General features: G+C 38.0%; 1 protein-coding gene across 3 annotated transcripts; it reads right to left on the bottom strand.

Moving 5' to 3' along the window:
- Nucleotides 1-222: 222 nt before the first annotated feature.
- LOC128219953 (ATPase family AAA domain-containing protein 2-like) lies at nt 223-16,037 on the bottom strand. Of its 3 annotated transcripts, none has more exons than XM_052928156.1 (6): nt 15,944-16,037; nt 12,397-12,482; nt 11,122-11,718; nt 9,025-9,207; nt 8,769-8,867; nt 223-1,390 (listed from the first exon to the last, which is right to left on the bottom strand). In XM_052928156.1, the coding sequence occupies exons 1-6, from the start codon at nt 16,009-16,011 to the stop codon at nt 1,059-1,061; spliced, it is 1,365 nt and encodes a 454-aa protein (XP_052784116.1). In that variant the 5' UTR covers nt 16,012-16,037; the 3' UTR covers nt 223-1,058. The 3 variants fall into 3 exon arrangements, with proteins under 3 accessions (XP_052784116.1, XP_052784118.1, XP_052784117.1); XM_052928158.1 differs by having other exon boundaries at nt 15,844-15,981; XM_052928157.1 differs by lacking the exon at nt 223-1,390 and adding an exon at nt 2,890-3,188.
- Between the last annotated feature and the right edge of the window lie 2,717 nt (nt 16,038-18,754).

Genomic DNA, 18,754 nt, shown 5'->3' with positions numbered 1-18,754 from the left:
TCGGCTGCGAATGTTATAATCGTTATTCTTTTTTGCGGACACATGGGGACATGGTTTCTGTTTTAAAATGCGGACGAAGGTCATCTTCCGTCATGGACGCAGACAGTGGCCACATGCTATACCGACCCTAAAGATGCACTCTTACTTCCACATAAGATTTAGAACAATTAATACTATTGTTTTAATGTTCCAAAAAGGATGAATAAATGCCGAAAACAATGGTTCTTATGAAGGATACCGAGTTTAATTTGAAAGAAATGCGCATAAAACACGGTATTTCTACCTTATGAGACTATAGCAGACCACAGTAAATATTTTAGCATTCACCAATCATTTAATATGTTTGCTTTTTCAGCTATTAAATACACGTTTACAATCTTGTTATCAGCAATTATTTGTTTCCATAAATGCATTATTTTAGTAATAAGTTAAAGGTTAATCAATCAAAAATTATGTTTGATATAATGTGTATATATTGATTTTGAATAAGAGTGTCACTATAAAGAAGAGTGAGGCAATCGTCGGGATATGTTATAAATATATAGAATAAAATTACAATAAGTGAACATGTAATCATCACCATAAAAAACTAATTAAAAGTAAGAATTAACAAAAGAAAGTGAACGGAACACAATGAACAAATGCGAACACATCTTAAAGGGGCTGTACTCCGTATGATGAAATAGCGAAAAAAAAAGAAAATTGTCGAAAACTGACATAAACTTGGTATCGATTTGTACAATGCATTGAAACTTACTAACTGAAGTTCCACATAGTTTACAATTAATTAATTTATTTTTTTGAAGTTTTTCCGTATTTTTCCATTAAAAAAGATTACTAGGATTGTGTACCTAGTAGAATTCATTCCTTATGCGTGATTTATTATTTTTACAATTATGATAACAAAGAGTTAAACATTTTATTAAATAATTGTCCTGTGATTCGTTACAGAAAAACACTTTTTTGGTGCCAATCTGGTGTACAGTCCGTTTAATATCTTCATCTACGTTTCAATAACGCACTCAAGTTTATTGAAAATTTGAATTAGTTCAGTCCATCTACTTATTCCATTTAATTAATCCGAATCCAGCAATATGCTCCGTATTAGATAAATCAATGGTAGTCGTTTCCGGTGTTTGGTTCGCTCCGCCTTTGCCTCCAGCTTTACCTTTGCCCTTTCCTTTACCCCCACCACCGCCCCCGCCTTTACCTTTCCCGCCAATCACTGTTCCGGTGTCGGTGTTAATGTCGACGGGGGTGAGAGTTTTAATGGTTTTCACCTTAGGATCTAACGACGCGCCACCACCTTTGCCGCCTCCTTTTTCCCCGCCACTACCGCCGCCACCTTTCCCTTTCCCTTTTCCGCCTCCTGTAGCACCGGGGTCGCTCCCTGTAGTAAATAAAATAATGAGATATATTTCCCAGATGTTGTATGGCAATGACAACTGTCATAAGTAAAACAATTTTTTGACAATTTCAAGTTTGTTTGATGATTCTTTGTCTGACAGGCCATTTGACCTGGATTTTGTTTTGCTTTTCTGTGCATGCTACCCGTATTTCGCCAGACAGTGTACAGCTTAGATTTAAGGTGTTCAGATGTAAGTGTATCTAATTGTTTTGAATAAATTCAATACATTAATGGTGTACGATAACTTGTGAAATATAGCGGAAGTCTTTAAAGAGAAAAAGTTTTGGGAACAGCTTTACCCGACTACGGGTGTTCTGTTAACTAAAGGAATAGCCAAGTAACAGACAAAATACATGGATGTCTGGCTTCCCACGAAGTTTAATGGTGGTTGCCAAGCTGATCAAGTGCGTCTTCTTCGGGTGATCCTGTTTCTTGCAAACCACAAAACCACACTCTCGCGCAACATCACACCAACGAGAATGACTAAGCATAAGTCCGTATAATTTTATGAGTGATTATGGACTATCATAGTCTACTTCATTGATGTATATATGTGTGATGTTATGTGAGGAAATAAACTTGTGTTCTGTGTTCTGTTCTATAACTTTCTTCGCATCCGTTGTAAAATGAATAAAGTTTAAACTAACAAAAACATTTCATCTTGTTTTGTGTGTCTGTGTGTCTCTTGTTCAGTGTTTATTCGGCTGAACCATGTGCAGAATATTCGTTCAATGAGTTCAGTTAGTCGTCTGCGAACTATATTCGGGATGGTTAGGAATGTAGCGCGATTTGTTTGTGCTGACCAATTAAGGAATGAATTGCAGGGTTTATGTCATTATCGGGGTATGAACGCAATTGGGCTGATAAAAGTGTATGGAGTCCGAAGGACTCCACGCGTACTTTGACATGCCCAATTGCGTTCATATCCCCGATAATGACATCAACCCCGCAATTCATTCCTTATAATTACACCAATAGTTCATTATTTCATTCAAAAATTGTTTAAAAAAAATACTTCATTTCATTTAAGAAAACCTTTCAGTAATCGTTTCTTACCCATTCTGTAAATAGAACGACCCGACTGTAACCGGAAACATTTTTTTCAAATGACGTCACAATAACGCGGGAAAAGATCAACCACTTGAAATGACTTTTAAACGTAAAATTGAAACACTTTTGGCAACAATACGTTAAAATATAATCAACTAACACTTTCTAAAATGTTGATTTATATTTTACGCGACCTGCTGGCACAATACAAACAATAACAGGATCAACAATATCCATGTGTATTGTTATGCGATGAATTGCGATCCGAACATATCCGGAGATGTTGCGTTCATCGGATGATTACCGCAATTGCCGAAAGGCAGTTCATTTAAGGAATAGAAGTTGAGGTGTAAATATTAAGCTGTTAAACATGCCGCAAATAGTTCATTCGGTGTTTTTTTGTATGAATCATTCCTGAGGACAAAAAATGACAGGCTTCATTACTTTTATTCATCATCATCATCATCATCATCATCATCATCATCATCATCATCATCATCATCATCATCATCATCATCATCATCATCATCCTTCTCATCATCATCATCATCATCATCATCATCATCATCATCATCATCATCATCATCATCATCATCATTCTTATGATCATCATTGTCATCATCGTCGATGTCCTCGTCAGCATCACCACCAACAACACCAACATTATCATCGTGTTTGTCCCCAAGTCCTTTTCGGCGGCGTTGGAATAATGTGACCACTGTGTTTATCCCTGTAGTTTTCAATTATATTATTCATGAATGTGCGTCGACTCTCGAATTCAAGAACAGTTAAAAATGTAGTCCCAATTTATCTTATTATCTCCCATATAAAATGCTAAAGCTTAAGATCAATAATTTCCGTTTTATTTTATTTTTTCTTCCTTTTAAAAAGTTTAGAGGAAATATTCCAATGAAATCCTTTTCATCTATGTTATGGTGTTGGTTTATAAAATGTTTGGCTATGTAGGAATGATACTATCTATGCCATGTTGTTTTTTGTGACATTTTGGGCATTTTATGTTGACCAGATTATACATGCGTTATATATGGGATGTTATCAACGAATCGAGATACTTAAGTATGGAAAGTGTGTATGATCGAGAGATTAGAGGCAAAAGAGACATATTCGCAGCATTCACCTTGTGTTTCATGTTCGTGTTTATGATTGTCAGATTGCATTGAACAGCTGTTACATTTAGCATGATGGGCATGACCGACAGTCCAAGTTCGACCCATTGAACAAAAAATAAGCGAATTGAATAGAAGTATAGTTGTGTACAATACCACGACATACTCGTACACACCACGTTATTTTGCGTTGAATGTAAACATTGTTGTATTTTCAGGCGGACATGTGTGTTTCTAACTTAGGCCTAAAAAAAATGTTTGTTTCAGGTTTCTCGACCTACCCTATTAATTTGCCTCGACTCCAACCTTTTTATAACTTTGAGAAATTGTTTTGTTATTACTTTTATCATTTGTTGTTGTTGTTTTTTAAAATGAAGTGTTTTGGCTTTTTGCAATATCTGATTGTAGAGATGTTCCTTAGCATATGATTTATAGTTTTTGTCACCAGAAAAGTCTCAAGAAACAATCTGCCTACTGTTTGGACCTATCTATCCTTTTTAGTGGGGGTGGGGGCATGAAACATGAAACAAACATATCATTTTTCTACGCCTTATCATTATTTTCCCCTACAGGCCAATGCTATCAAGCCAAGCACAATATCAAGTGTGTGTGTAGTTACGCAAAGGCTCATTAAGAATTAAAAAAGCGAGAATGTGGGACAGGGACAATGAAAGGACGTAACATATTTGACACACATTTAATCTTTTTACGACGGGGAAATGTTTAGTAAGAAAGAGCCTATGTACACCTTATATCTAAGCAGTTATCCTGTATTGTTAAACTGCCCTGTAAAACAGAGCTTTTCTGAAAAGAGAATTGTGAAAATCGATATTGTCCGGCTAAAATGGTCATACTGTATACGCATTAAAGTTCTGCCTTAACCACAGGGTATGGACAAAGTGAACATTTTAAGATGTGTTTTAAAACACCTGCAAAGAGTACATGGAAACGCCAGTCATTGAAACCATTAATTAGAAATAAACTCATAAGTGAAAAACGAGTCATATAAATGAAGGATACATTGTTTCGTGAAAAGGGGGAATACCAGTCCATGAAGAAAGTCGCCAGAGTTTGGTTTCCCGTTTGTTTTTGTATAAATAATTATGCAGAAGTTCCACGGAACAATGATTACCCCTGTAAGTGTATCGGACACCTTACATACCACGAGTCAAACTCACCCCTGTAAGTATCGCGGACATCTTACATAACACGAGTCAAACTCACCCCTGTAGGTATCGCGGACATCTTACATACCACGAGACAACACTAACCCCTGTAAGTGTAGCTTACACCTTGACCACTAGACAACTATCACCCCTGTAAGTGTAGCTGACACCTTTAACACTAGACAACTCTCACCCTGTGTAAGTGCAGCGGACACCTTTACCACCAGACAACTATCACCCCGTGAAAGTGCAGCTTACACCTTTACCACTAGACAACTATCACCCCGTGTAAGTGCAGCTTTCACCTTTACCACTAGACAACCCTCACCCCGTGTAAGTGTAGCTTACACCTTTACCACTAGACAACTATCACCCCTGTATGTGTAGCTTACACCTTTACCACTAGACAACTATCACCCCTGTAAGTGTAGCTTACACCTTTACCACTAGACAACTATCACCCCGTGTAAGTGTAGCTTACACCTTTACCACTAGACAACTATCACCCCTGTAAGTGCAGCTTACACCTTTACCACTAGACAACTATCACCCCGTGTAAGTGCAGCTTACACCTTGACCACTAGACAACTATCACCCCTGTAAGTGTAGCTTACACCTTTAACACTAGACAACTATCACCCCGTGTAAGTGCAGCGGACACCTTTACCACTAGACAACTATCACCCCGTGTAAGTGTAGGGGACACCTTTTCTACTAGACAACTCTCATACCTGTAAGTGTAGGGGACACCTTTTCCACTAGACAACTCTCATACCTGTAAGTGTAGGGGACACCTTTTCCACTAGACAACTCTCATACCTGTAAGTGTAGGGGACACCTTTTCCACTAGACAACTCTCATACCTGTAAGTGTAGGGGACACCTTTTCCACTAGACAACTCTCATACCTGTAAGTGTAGGGGACACCTTTTCCACTAGACAACACTCATACCTGTAAGAGTACCGGACATCTTAACAACTAGACAACTCTCACCCCTGTAAGAGTAGCGGACATCTTAACAACTAGACAACACTCACCACTGTAAGAGTAGCGGACATCATAACAACTAGACAACTCTCACCCCTGTAAGAGTAGCGGACATCTTAACAACTAGACAACTCTCACCCCTGTAAGAGTAGCGGACATCTTAACAACTAGACAACTCTCACCCCTGTAAGAGTAGCGGACATCTTAACAACTAGACAACTCTCAACCCTGTAAGAGTAGCGGACATCTTAACAACTAGACAACTCTCACCCCTGTAAAAGTAGCGGACATCTTAACAACTAGACAACTCTCACCCCTGTAAGAGTAGCGGACATCTTAACAACTAGACAACTCTCACCCCTGTAAGAGTAGCGGACATCTCAACAACTAGACAACTCTCATACCTGTAAATGAAGCGGACACCTTTACCACTAGACAACTCTCACCCCTGTAAGAGTAGCGGACACCTTAACAACCTTTACAACTAGACAACTCGTACCCCTGTTAGAGTATCGGAAACCTTTTTCCACTAGCCAACTCTCACCCCTGTAAGTGAAGTGGACAACTTTACCACTAGACAGCTCTCGCTCCTGTAAGTGTAGCGGACAACTTTACCACTAGACAACTCTCATCCCTGTAAGTGTAGCGGACAACTTTGACCGTCTCCGTGGCCTAGTGGTTAAGCGTCCGCCTACGGAGCGGGAGGTCGTGGGTTCGATCCCTGGCCGCGTCATACCAAAAGACGTTAAAAGTTGGTACAAGTAGCTCCCTTGCCTGACGCTTGGCATTAAAAGGGTAGTGCTTGGAAAAGTGGTGTACTCAGTATTGGTTTAACCCAGGAAAGTTGTACCCCGTGTATCGGTGCTTTACACCGAGCACGTAATAGAACCTAGGGGTCTCTTCGAAAAAGAGCTAGGGTATCGCACCCGGACTTCCTTGTATCCCACCACTGTCCCTTCAGCAAAAACAAAGGACCCCGTTGAAAATAAGAGCTTGCACTTTCACGGGTTATCCTTGACCGCAAGGTCTAAAGAAATACATACATACATACCACTAGACAGCTCTCACCCCTGTAAGTGTAGCGGACAACTTTACCACTAGACAACTCTCACACTTGCATGTTTAGCGGGCACATTTACCACTAGACAACTTTCACCCCTGTAAGTGTAGCGGACGCCTTTACCACTAGACAACTCTCACACTTGTAAGTGTAGCGGACACCTTTACCACTAGACAACTCTTACACTCGTACGTGTAGCGGACACCTATTCCACTAGAGAACTCTCAACCTTGTAAATGTAGCGGACACCTATTTAACTAGACAACTCTCAACTCTGTAAGTGTAGCGGACACCGTTGACACTAGACAACTCTCAACCCTGTAAGTGTAGCGGACACCTTTACCACTTGACAACTCTTACACTCGTACGTGTAGCGGACACCTTTTTCACTAGACAACTCTCCCCCTTGTAAGTGTAGCGGATACCTTTTCCACTAGACAACTCTCCCCCTTGTATGTGTAGCGGACACCTTTTCCACTAGACAACTCTCCCACTTGTAAGTGTAGCGGACACCTTTACCACTAGACAACTCTCACCCTTGTGAGTGTAGCGGACACCTTTTCCACTAGACAACTCTCACCCATGTGAGTGTAGCGGACACCTTTACCACTAGACAACTCTCACCCTTGTAATTGTAGCGGACACCTTTTAAAAAGACGACTCTCACCCCTGTACGTGTAGCGGAAATATTTTCCACTAGACAAATCTCACCCCTGTAAGTGTAGCGGACACCTTTACCACTAGACAATTCTCACCCCTGTAAAAGTAGCGGACACCTTTACCACTAGACAATTCTCACACCTGTAAGAGTAGCGGACACCTTTACCACTAGACAATTCTCACCCCTGTAAGAGTAGCGGACACCTTTACCACTAGACAATTCTCACACCTGTAAGAGTAGCGGACACCTTTACCACTAGACAACTCTCACCCCTGTAAGAGTAGCGGACACCTTTACCACTAGACAATTCTCACACCTGTAAGAGTAGCGGACACCTTTACCACTAGACAATTCTCACACCTGTAAGAGTAGCGGACACTTTCACCATTAAACAACTTCCACCCCAGTAAGTGTTGTGGCCACTTCTACCATAAGACAACTCTCACACTTGTAAGTGTATCAGACATTTTACCGCCAGACAACCCCTACCCTCTTTAATGTAGCAGACTTTCTTTAGCACTAGACAACTCTCACTCCTGTAAGTGTTAGATTAAGTACTCCAGAAATGATAGACAGTCAAGTCCTGTTTTGCTGACCGTGTTACCTCAACATATTGATAAAGACATTGTAGATGTATGTGTCCACACAGTCTTCCTTATTTTAGTGCCGTTGTGTGTCTCGCGTTGAGAGGCTGTTTGGCCTAAGCATTGCCTCTAAACCTGAAATAGTATGCTTCTGTGCTTGTCCCTGTACAGTGTGTATATACTACGTGATAAATTACGTCATATATGCTACGTCAGAAGGCAACATTTTGCTTAAAAATACTTAAATCAAAGATAACTTTACTTTTACTACACCATTTTAAATAAAACAAAGGGCAGTCTATGCCGCTTAAAGAGCCACTCCTTCGTTTTGTTACCGGAGTTTGATAAGGTGATTAGTTTCATCAAACACTTTGAGAAACCTGTTTCCAAAATAATGTTTTGACAGTGCTCCGTCAGACGGCCGTATTATGAAAAGGTTTGTCGAAGTGTTTTAAGAAACTAAACTCTCAATTAAACTCTGGTAAAAGACCGAATGCGGGGCTCCGTAAGCGGCTTAAACTGCGCTATGTTTCATTTAAAATGGTGAATAAATAGGAAAGTTATCTTTGTTTAAAGTCTTCATTCGAAGCAAAATATTGCCTTCCGGCGTAGCACCTATGACACAATTTATCACGTGGTATTTATAACGTGGTATACACACACTGCTGTAGTTTGGATTGTTTTTCGAGACTACAATTCAGCAGGAACCTGTCTTCCACAATTACCTGTATCACACAAGCCTTGCTTCTTTTGCCAGCCCTTGCACTTAGCCGCCCTCTTGCCCCGAGGATTTCCACGTCCCTGGCCTTTTGGCTCAATTGGACCTGCATTGAAAAAAACAAACACGTCGTCACTTTTGGTACATTCTGACATTCTCCAAAGGAATGGTTAATGTTTTACAAAGAGAAACTATAACCATTTTTTTCATAACTGATATTTACGTGATGAAACACATTGGAAACAAAAATGTGTGATAATTACCCGATTGTTTGTTCTTTTCCTTTTTCTTTTGCAGTTGTCGTGCGCGTTTTTTCTCCTTCAAGCATTCTTTGCGCAACATCCGGTGCCGTTCTGAGTTCTTCCCAAAGTTTTCGATCGACAGTGTCCCAAGCAGCTTGCATGTGGGCGATATGTTTATGTTGACGTCACTTCCTATTTGCGCGTCTGTATAAAGACAAACAATAACCTACAAAATGGGAATATAAAATCCCCATTGATTATAAATACCACACGAGGGCGAAACAGTACCTCTAGTTCATTTACGAACTGTATATGAAAAAGAGCCAATGACACGTCCGAGCTAGAGCAAGAAAGCTGACATTATGATAAAAAGTAAGTATGACTCGTTATTGTACCTGATCATGATTATGAAGGCTTATTTGAGGCTTACTCAGCGAATACAGTGCCATATAAATATGTGAAATTTCCACACGTATTTCGGTAATTTTTTAAACATACTGTTTATGAAGTAATGTAACTGCTTCCCTACTCAAACGCGTTTACAAACGCAACTAAAAAATAGTTAACCGAATTTCACTTAAGAAGTTAACGTTAAAGATAAAACCAGTGCTTTTATTCTGTCAGGAATAAACAAGACCACCGCTATATCAAAATAAGCATGTTAAAACTCTTTCTGGTTTGAGCTTGGACCAAAAAGCCAGGGAGCTTGAGTCAAGGCGTGGAGGCTAAGCCAATACGCGATATAATAATACACTCAACTCGGCATATTCGGAATACTTGAAGTTCTGTTTTAATAACTAGTATTAAGATATTGCTTGACCTGTTTAAATATCCATATATTTATGAGTATTTAATGGAATTCATCTGATACAGAAATGTCGACGGGGCTAAATAATTCTTTCACAATATCTATAATTATATTAAGAGACTGTTTCTTGACCATTTTAACTGCCATCTGCTATAAAGGGAAAAAATCAACACAAGAATGTTTTAGGATGCTTAAACAGTACAGAGATATGTTTGAATTCTCTAAATACAAGCATTGCAAAAAGACCCACTTTTTAAGAAGCGAGTTAAAGTGATTCTTTTTATGGTGTCTTCCTTTTGTGAATGACTCACTTATTTTGAAAATACCCACTTTTTCAATCACATTATTTAAAAGACTTATTTCTTTGTCTGAAAACCCACGTCCAGACTTTATTGTATAAGACTCGCTTTTTGCTCACTTCAAATGTAAAAGTTTCACTTTTTGCTCATATTAGAAGAAAAAGACCCACGTTAGCCGACTTATTTTGCTTACAACTCGCCCTTGCTGTGAAAACCCCATGCACTATAAACTTACTTATTTCTACAAAAACTCGCTTAAAACACACATTTTATGAAGAAGCCCAGAAAACCCCCGCTTATAAGTGGTTTAAAGCGAGTTTTGTTGAAAAGCCCACTTTTCGTTTGGGAAGGGAGCTCTGAGACTCCAAAATAAGTACTTGTATTGGGTCCAAGAAAATGGACGACAAACTGGTAAACAATCTGCTAAATTCCGTCAACTTATTTACCGACATTACACACAAGCTTGGCTTAGTTTTAGTGTATTCTTACAATAATTCATTGGTTCCTGGACCATCAAGGTTTACTTACCAGCGCTCTATTTAACTGTATACTTTAACGCAATCGTAATATAGCATATGATTGAGTTTAATAATTGTTTAATACGAAAGGTCAGGAGTTCGACGATTGGAACACTTTTTTTATAATCCTTCAACCTTTTTAGACGCAGATATTGTCAAACATTATCATTGTATCATAATATAGCTCAAATATAGATAAAATAAAGGCATTTACGCATTATAAGTATCCCTGCCTACTTATATATACATACAGAAATGAATGAATAAACATATTTATACAGTCATATTTACTTTTTTATCATAATGTCCGCTCTTTTGCTCTAGCTCGTGTACCGGTAATTGCAATCCTCAGATATTAAGTACACCCATACTCTGTATCTATTGACACAACGACCAGCAAACAAATAGTTTGATAGTTTTTCATCTAGAATTGACCCACATTGACATTACATTCATCAAGTCAGAACTAGAATTTATATTAGCCAAATCTTACCTCCTGTTCCGGAAGAATCACCCGGTGTCAATCCCCCAGTTTCCGACCCTGTCCCAGATACCAGTGGAGAATCTGGTACCTTAGAACCGGTTACCATCGGCGACACGTCCCGGGGGGTGTCCGGGTCCGCCGGTGGCTCTGGTAGACTTGGGTCGACAGGATCTGGAACCTTTGGTAGTGCAGAACTTTCGTCGACAATTGGTCCCTGTGGGCTGGTGTCAGTGCCGCCTCCAGGAGGTAGAAGAGGCCCGCGAAGACCCCCATCGGTTCCGCCGATTTGTGCGTCGGTTGGAAAAAGAAAATCGGTCTGCGTATCGACGGCATCTGGTGACTTTCCGTTATCCAGGGATGCAGTACCATCCCCAGAACCCGAGGATCCCATAGGCGGCGGAATGGGGTCTCTTGGACGTCCAGGAGAAGCTGCGTCTGTGTTTCCAGTTTGCAAATCAGATGGAGTTTCCGGTGGAGAAACGATTTTAGTAGGTGAAACAGGTGTGGTATTAGGATCGGGATCGGCTGGGATTTTCGGATCTTGGGGGATATCTGGATCTATTATCGGGGGCCAGTCGACAAAGTCTGTGAATTGGTTCATTAAGCCTGAAAGAGAACGTGCTCGTGGAATATACTACCAATATTAAAGGCAATTAACAACATACATCATCAGGGTTTTACCAAGCTATTATACTATTTTTTGTAATAAAAACAAACAGTTGGCGTTTGATTTTAAATATAGGAAACAAAACAAATGACGCATCCATTGTCTTGGAAAAAACCTGCTCAATATACAACAAAACGAATACAGTGAAAACAAATTCAACATTTAAATTCGGTCTCTTTATTACTTATCGTACTAGTTGACAAAAAATAAAATATTATGTATATAGTAAATGCGTAAAACTAATGATGATGATGATGATGATGACGACGACGACGACGTTGATGATGATGATGATGATGGTGCTGATGATGATGCTGATGCTGCTGCTGCTGCTGCTGCTGCTGCTGCTGCTGCTGCTGATGGTGATGATGATGATGATGATGATGATGATGATGATGATGATGGTGGTGGTGGTGGTGGTGGTGGTGGTGATGATGATGATGATGATGATGATGATGATGATGATGATGATGATGATGATGACGGACGACGACGGCGATGATGATGATGATGATGATGATGATGATGAGTCATAAATCTACTGATCCCATTCCTTTAAAGTCTAGTATTGTTTTGAGTATATGGGTATATGTGAACAAAACGTGTGTTTTTTTTACCTGCTTCCGCATGTTGAAAGTTAAGCTGCCAGATGGCCAGTATTGTGACGGCGAGTTTGAATATTTGTCGGGACATCCCGGTTTTGCTGAAGAAAAAAACACACCTCCTACTGTTACTTAACAGCCCCCACCCCCCCCCCCAGGGTCCGGGGAATAGCAGGGACTTTGACTTTCGGTCCAGCTAACACCGGGTAAAATCCCCGACCTGCGGGGACGAACTGATGGTAAAATCCCTGCCAAATTCCCCCGCACCCCAGGGACCCTAGGTAAGGCCCATTCCCCGCTATATTTTGTGCGAAGACAAAACCACCGCATTCACCCGGCACTTCGGGGCTACCTGAAAGGTAAAAACACGGCCCATTTCCCCGGCTATCCCCGGTATAACCCCGGACCTAGGAGGGGGGGGGGGGGGCAGGTTACAATTGACTGGTGCATAACAGTTTAAGAAAAATGAAATAAACATCAATTTTGAACCTCTTTTAAAAATCTGTGATCTATGTTTTTGTCAGCAGTCTTATATAACTTGTTTCCATGGATTCGTTGAAAATCACCGCATTAACGTGATCGATTTCGTTTATCCGGCGATGCTGTTATGCGGCGTTACAGGGCCTTACAAACCAAACAATGTAACGTTTTCAAAAAAATTAAAGTACAACTGAAAAAACTGCATTGTAATGCTAATGAAATCGTGAAACATTTTTTGAAGAAACAATATTATAGAAGTTATCCAACCATAAAAGTAATTTGTATTGTAAACTTATAAACATACACGTATTAAGATTTGAAAATCTTTAAAATAATTTTCTTAAAGTATCTCAAAAGTCTTTAAAATAAGAACTTTTTAAACATTAATACCAAAACAAAACCCAACACAAGGATCATAGTTTGATCCCACGAATGTTCAAGAAAATTTCAAAGAATTAGATAGAATATATCAAATGTGTTAGTTTATTCTTGGCATATTCCTCCTGACTGTAAATATTTGTCGCGTTTATATGAGGAGATATAGCCCCCGGGGCTAATTTGGCACCGTGGGGAAATTTACCCGAATGGCCAAATGTGCATATAAACATATACATTCACCGCAGGGGGTAACTGGAGGAAGGGTTAACAAATGTCACTGTGGATTTTTTATTTCATATAAACGCAACAAGCGATTCAGTTTGGTAAATGGAAAAGCCCCATGGTAAACAATTTCTCCCACCCAAGATCCAAATATTTGTGCATGCTGGAAATTCTTAATCTACCAATAGGCGAAGATAAAAAGTACATGTATGTAAAAAAAATAAAGCTATACATTATATAGGGGATATTATGATAGGACGCTTTTCTGGTGACCTGTATCACGTCGAGTTCGATGTGTAAACATGTATCCGGATACATGTTTACTCACCAAACTAGACGTGATGCAGGTCACCAGAAAAGCGTGTTATCGTAATATTCCATTTATCATATGCCTGCCTTTTTAATTATTCCTTTTTTATTTTTCGGTTTCAATTCGATTTAAATTTACCGCGATCTGTCAAATGCGCGTATGAATTCAAATGTGTTACGTAGTTTTGTGTAGTGAAGTCAAGGGAGGCTACTACAGCGAAACGAAGTCAGAAGTTACAGAATTCACTTTATTGAGCAAAATAAGAACAAAATATTTTATGTTTTAGCAAAATTAACAAATTGCTAATACGAAAACAATTATTAAATGTCACAGCACAAATAAACGGTACTCATTTTACGAGTATGCACTAATCGTCATTTCCTGTAGACGTAACGAGGCCATTTTTAACAAAGTAAATATTCGTGGGATTTTTTGAAGTTCGTGAGTCAATCGCTATTTCTATCGATGACGCGAATTCGCCTTCTTCTTTGTATTGGCGAGCTGCTCATATTTATGATAATAAACATGGATTATGCAACAATTGACGAACTTCGAAATGGCAAACAACTACATGTAGTTCAATGCACAGGCATCTGAATCATTGTTTGTCACTAAAATGTTGTTTAAAACCATTTTGGGTACATACAATGAGATAAACAACACATCTGAAGATATTTAGTGTCTTTGATATACAAAAAAGAAACAAGGTATGTAACTCAAATTTACTCGATTTCACGGTAGAGTCCAGTTTTATGCAAATTTCTCAACCAACATATAAACAATCCATTTTTAAATAAGTGACATGGAAAGAAGAGTCAATTACCTTTAAAATGATGTGCGATATGTTGGTATTAAATTATAACAAAAATATACATACGTTTCTTCGGAAGAAATAGAGTCAATGGTCTAATACATAGATTTCAAAAGAATGAAATTCACCTTTTATTTGTACCAGCATGTTATGTGAATTCCTTGCTTTATATTTTTTATAAGTTTTTGTAACACATTTCATTCATATGAGTATATAGAACGAGGATAAAAATACTATACATCAAGAGGGATTTATCTGGAGTTCATTCTTTCGAATGACATTTTCAAAACAAACAATTAAGCTCAAGGTTAATTTTTCAAAACTCGGCATTTTTGCTGTCACCAAGGGAGATTACTGCGTTGGAGGTTTACAAACATAAAGGATATTGTAATAGTACCGTGTAACCTTCATCTATTTGGGCGGACGTTGATATCAATCGGAACTCCTCGGCCTGTATCTATCTCGGAGATGGCCGAGTTGTTATGATTGAGTTGGTATTTAAAATCAAAATTTTCAAAATGATAAGCAAGGCTATTATAATTTAAGGTTTCATTATCAATTCAAGTGTAAAGGTTCATAAAACATACTAAACTTCATATTTTATCATACAACGTGGAAATTATTGCAAGCATTGTTCTGCAATTTATGAACTAGTCCCTAAGTTGAAATATTTCTTAAGTAATATCAAATATAGTCGGCGCCCTTCTGGACGATGACTAATAACGCCAGGGCGATTTAACTTAAAATACCACGTCAGTACATACAGTGCAGAGCTAGTGAGTCAAATAAGTGCGAACACCGAATAAGTTGGAGTTCATTTTGGCGTATTACAACAAATGGTGCGTGATTTCTTGACCTGCGGCCTCACTGCGCTTGCTCCATTGCCTGAAGATCGCCTAAATGAACTCTAACATATTCTTTAAATGTACCTACTTTGAAAATTAATATTATCTACAAATATACCCCAGTTGTATTTAAAACTTTATGAAAATCACCTGTCGATGTAGCCCTACCTAATTCAATAAAAAAAATATGAAAAATTCTGCTTTAACTAGTCGTATTCTTATTCAGTGTATTTTAGGTCTTTTCATATTTCAATATTATATGCTAAATCATCTGACCCAGAAAGCCTAGCTTATTAATGTCTTGATATGTCATGTCTTCTATTCAAATGTTTATGTGTTAAGTGAAATAAAACTTGGAGTTTATAAAGATGGAAGAGTCCCTAAATAGCTTTATATTAAAACTTGAATTAACTTACGCTGATATATAATTCCGAACAAATCAGTTATTACACACCAACATATTATATTTTAATACATATGGCACTAAGCTATTTTTAAATAAATCTAGTTACGTACATATGTATGGTAATAGTTATTTCAAAATATTCTGGTAAGTACTGGTTTATGAAACACGGGCAATCCATCAAAACCCGTTTTTTGGTGTTTACGAATTCATTCATTGGTGAAAACATCTTGATAAACAATATTACTAATTGTACAGTGAACAAAACCCATCATTCAATTCGTGCGTAATTAAAAATAAAATATAATGAAAAATGACGCATTTTGAAACTTGCATTTGTTCTAATGTTTAAAAATAGAATGAATAAATCCATGTTGATGATTGTGGTATATGTGATGCTGGTGTAACATTCAATTTTGACTCCGTTAGATATTGACCCTATATTATTATTATTATAATTATTATTATTATTATTATTATTATTTACCAAACTTATATAGTGCCCTTTTCATATACACGTTCAAAGGCGCTTTACAACGATATAATCTGATAGCTAACTACAAGCAATATCATTAAAATACTAGACAGCTTTTGAACAATAAATGTATAACATACTAAAAATATGAAACACAATAAAATGAAATGTGGTATTTAACTGGTCGTCTGAATTAAAAACAATAAATATCAATATCATACGATAAAAAAATAGTCTAGCGAAACTTTGAAAAAAATTAAAAATGATATTAATATAATTTACGCCCGACACCTAAATTGCATTTATATATTGTATCAATAGTCTAAAACAGTTTACATAGGATATGTAACTGTACCAAAAGATCATGGTAGAATTAAAACAGGTTGTAAAATTATGTTTAAAATCGCGTAATGGTCACACAGTCTTCGTAAATCACTGTCACAGATTATTCCTGGTAAAAATGCTACTCATACGCCCGTTTGAAATAGTGTGTTTGAAAGAACACAATGAACTTGAGTCTCTCACACCGGATGGTAGGTCGTTCCACAGTTTCGGAGCTGCGTATTCAAAACGTCGGTCGCCGTAGGTTACAGTTTTACTTTTTGGTATCACTAAAGTAAGTGCATTGTTTTGAGATCGCAGATTTCTTCGTGGTTTGTAAACACATAGCATTTCTTCCAAATATTCTGGTGATTTTCCGTGTAAAGCTTTGTAGGTATGCGTTAAAATTTTAAACTGAATTCTGTATTGCACTGGAATCCAATGTAGTTCTTTAAGTACAGGTGTGATATGATCGTACCGCAAGGTTCTGGTGATGATGCGGGCAGCTGTATTTTGAACGATCTGCAGTTTGTTGACTAATGTCTGAGATACTCCATACAGTAGTGCATTGCAGTCATCTAGGCGCGAGTTGTTTAGATGCATCAATTGTCAGATATTTCTGGATTCTGCCTATTTGTCTAAGATGTAAATAACATGATCTGCATACTGAATTAACGTGATCTTCCATGTTCATGTTTGAATCAAAGATGGCACCTAAATTTTTTACATTAACAGACTGTTTAACTTTCGAGTCACCGACGGTTACCGATAGATCTTCAATGTGTTTGGAGTTATGAGGAGATGAGAACATGATGACTTCTGTTTTATCAGTGTTAAGTTTTAGCATTTTTATATTCATCCATGATATTATGTCTCGAAGGCACGATTGAATGAGTTGCAATGTTTCTTCCTTAGAAATGCCATCTAATGGTTTGAAAGATAGATACAGCTGTGAGTCATCGGCGTAGAGATGGTATTGCAGCCCATGCTCTTTGCAAATGGCACCAAGGGGTTTAGTGTACATTGTATAAAATTTCGGCCCTAATACGGACCCCTGTGGAACACTAAAAATCAGTGTGGCCGGGTTTGACAGCACCCCATCAATGTATACTGTCTGTTTTCTATCTTGAAGGTATAATGTTATCCATTCCAGTGGTTTTTCAGCGATTCCGAACACATTTTCAAGTCTTTGTAACAAAGTTTTGTGATCGATTGTGTCAAAAGCTGCTGATAGATCTAGCATTACTAAGATGGTTGCATTATCGTGGTCAAGGGATTTGAGAAAATCATTTTGGACTTTGATAAGTGCAGTTTCTGTCGAATGGAATTTACGATAGGCTGACTGATGTTTTTCTTGAAGTTGATTTTCTGTCAAGTGTTCATCAATGCGAGAACTCTTTTCTAGTGTCTTTCATACAAATGATAGATTTGAAACAGGTCTGTATTTTTTTTTAAATATTTTGATCCAGTGTTTGTTTTTTTCAAAAGAGGTCGAACATAAGATCCTTTAAACTCTGATGGAACGTTTCCTGGGCTGAGCGAAATGTTGATAATGTTCGAAAGAAATGGTAAAAGTTCATCATCGAGGCATGATTTTGAAAGCCATGTTGGTATCGGATCCAGTTCACATGATTTATTAGAAGATTTATTGATTATTTTCTTAACTTCTTCTGCTGATGCTGTTTCAAAGTGAGTCAGACTATTTTCAACACTCAATTGTTCTGTTTCAGATTCGACTGGGTTAGGAACTAATTATGATTTTATCTCATCTCTGATGGTTCCTATTTTCTTAACAAAAAAGTCACTAAACTCTTGTGGCAATTTGAGTTTTTATGTTTGTAGGTAAAGATGTCTCAGTTGGACCGTTCAGCAGATCTTTTGTGATTTGAAACAATTGTTTTTTATCTCGACCACAAGCTGCTTCCTTATCCAAATAATGATTCGCTTTAGCCTCTACCAGCATATTATTTACTTTTGCACATTGATTTCGGTATATTTCGTGGTCAACAGTCAGTTTAGAGGATTGCCACTTTCTTTCTAACTTAAGCCGCAGATGTTTTGCGTCATGTAAATCCTAAGTATACCAAGCACAAGAAGGTCGTAACACTATTGTCTTTGTTTGAAGCGG

This window comes from Mya arenaria, chromosome 15 (genome assembly GCF_026914265.1).
Source record: "Mya arenaria isolate MELC-2E11 chromosome 15, ASM2691426v1".
NCBI classification, from domain to species: domain Eukaryota; kingdom Metazoa; phylum Mollusca; class Bivalvia; order Myida; family Myidae; genus Mya; species Mya arenaria.
The sequence above is the reverse complement of the archived record's forward strand: the minus strand, read 5'-3'. Positions and strand labels throughout refer to the sequence as shown.